The following is a 2573-nucleotide window of genomic DNA, read 5'->3' on the forward strand; positions in this document are numbered from 1 at the left end:
TGTCAATTCTTGATCTTATCGTGCAAGCCATTGCTGTTGTGTTTAGGAATTTTTCCCCTGTGTCCATATCTTCAAAGCTTTTCCCTACTTTCTCCTCTATTAATTTCAGTGTCTCTGGTTTTATGTGGAGGTCTTTGATCCACTTAGACTTGAGCTTTGTACAAGGAGATAAGAATGGATCAATTTGCATTCTTCTACATGATAACTGCCAGTTGTGCCAGCACCATTTGTTGAAAATGATGTCTTTTTTCCACTGGATGGTTCTAGCTCCCTTGTGAAAGATCAAATGACCATAGGATGTGTGGATTCATTTCTATGTCTTCAATTCTATTCCTTTGATCTACCTGTCTGTCATTATACCAGTACCATGTAGTTTTTATCACAATTGCTCTGTAGTACAGCTTGATGTCAGGCATGGGGATTCCACCAGAGGTTCTTTTATTGTTGGGAATAGTTTTTGCTGTACTAAGTTTTTTGTTTTTCCAGATGAATTTGCAAATTGCCCTTTCTAATTCATTGAAGAATTGAGTTGGAATTTTGATGGGGATTGCATTGATTCTGTAGATTGCTTTCTGCAGGATCGCCATGCTGATCCATGAGCATGGGAGATCTTTCCATCTTCTGACATCTTCTTCAATTTCTTTTTCCAGAGACTTCAAGTTCTTATCATACAGATCTTTCACTTCCTTCGTTTGAGTCACACCATGGTATTTTGTATTATTTGTGACTATTGTGAAGTGTGTTGTTTCCCTAATTTCATTCTCAGTCCATTTATCCTTTGTGTAGAGAAAGGCCATTGACTTATTTGTGTCAATTTCAAATCCAGCTACTGCACTAAAGCTGTTTATCAGGTTTAGGAGTTCTCTGGTGGAATTTTTGGGGTCACTTATATATACTATAATATCATCTGCAAATAGTGATATTTTGACTTCTTTCTTTCCAATTTGAATCCCCTTGATGTCCTTTTGTTGTCTAATTGCTCTGGCTAGAACTTCAAGTACTATATTGAATAGGTAGGGAGAAAGTGGGCATCCTTGTCTAGTCCCTGATTTTACTGGGATTACTTTTAAATACATTATTGTTAGTAAGAGTGACTTAAGTGAAAACTTAAATCAGCTAGTTTTAACTTTCTTTTCCTTTCTTTCTACACACATTGCTGCTAACTAGCATGGCTGTCTTCAGTCTCAAAAGACTGATGCTGAATTCAGGGTTTCACAGGCATGTCACTCACTATACATAAAAACATACAGACGACCACTTATATACTTAAACACTTAAATAAAACATTATTGTAAAGCACTCCTCAGAGTTTTTCATTATGCAATACATAGCTTGGAAGAGAGGGAAAACATATCCATATGGTGGATGGAACATTCGTCCCATTAAAGAAAAAAGAGAACAAATTAAGAGGAACATTCATTCATGATTGAAATTACATGGCTTATAGGAAGTAATAAGGTAATACTCCAAGAAAAATCCTACTAATATATTCTATAAATAAAAAGGTACACACAGAAGTGCTTACACTACTTCTAAAAAATGAAACAAAAGAGAAAAAGAAAATATTCATCTGTATATTGAGAACTGAGCACACTGAGCACTGTGCAGCCGCTTAGAGACAAACAGATTTCATTTGTCACCAGTGATCACTGTGTAACACAAATTGCCAAAAAGAGATGCCAGAATACTGCAATCTGCTTGTCCTCACGAACACACCAATGTTACGGTCAGAGAAAGCTACGTATTCCTTCCATCATCTGTGCCTCTATGGAGTTGAAATATTTACTGTTAGGATTCAAGACAGTGAATATATTCTAATTCTACTTCCCCATAAACTCTACTCATCCATATATTCCTCTATGATGTCAGTGACCATGTGAAGAGCTACATTCAGAAAGATGTTTCCAGAAACCTTATTATTCCTGAAATGCAACTTATGTGCATCTGAGACCTCCCCTCTGCACTAATATAAAAGGGCACCAATGTTAAAATTAGTCATCAAATTATTATTTGAGCATCATCTACAATACTTTCTCTACCAGAACTGCAGGTCTTCATTCCTTGGAAATTTATGTTCTCATAGTATAAAATCCAGTGAAAATAGAACAGCACAAGGCTGTGCTTGTTCCATTTGAAGTGAAGATCTAAAGGCTTAATTTTGACCATTGGCGAGGAACAAAGATAAATTAAAGAAAACAAACACTTTTGTTAACAAAAGAGGTAGAGAACTAAAGTTTCAAATGGTTTAAATAGTAAGAGGAATTTCTAAGAAATGTAGACAGGACACTGACCTGAGGAGCATTTATGAGAGAAGCATTCATTCTTCTTGTTACTCTTACCTGAAAAATTAAAAGTGAAAATTAATACACCTCTGTTATGAACAATGCTAAACCATATAAAAAACATAAAAACGATAATGATACCAGAAAACTTGTCAACATTCCTACAGAAAGGAAAACATGGAATGATATATTTAATGTGGCAAGGAAAATGAATACAATCTGAGGCCTTTTTCTAACCTCGGCAGCCAGCAGGCACAAACAGAGCACATACACACTTGCTGTAAAACACTA

General features: G+C 35.6%; 1 protein-coding gene across 1 annotated transcript in view; it reads right to left on the bottom strand.

Moving 5' to 3' along the window:
* LOC110312425 (zinc finger protein 813-like) overlaps positions 1-2336 on the bottom strand; it is a 68467-nt gene extending 66131 nt beyond the window's left edge. Inside the window, 1 exon segment of the mRNA XM_029471396.1 lies at positions 2292-2336. Within this exon segment, the coding sequence (XP_029327256.1) occupies positions 2292-2321 (30 nt within the window). The 5' untranslated portion in view covers positions 2322-2336.
* Between the last annotated feature and the right edge of the window lie 237 nt (positions 2337-2573).

Source organism: Mus caroli, chromosome 17 (assembly GCF_900094665.2).
Source record: "Mus caroli chromosome 17, CAROLI_EIJ_v1.1, whole genome shotgun sequence".
Classification (NCBI taxonomy): Eukaryota; Metazoa; Chordata; class Mammalia; order Rodentia; family Muridae; genus Mus; species Mus caroli.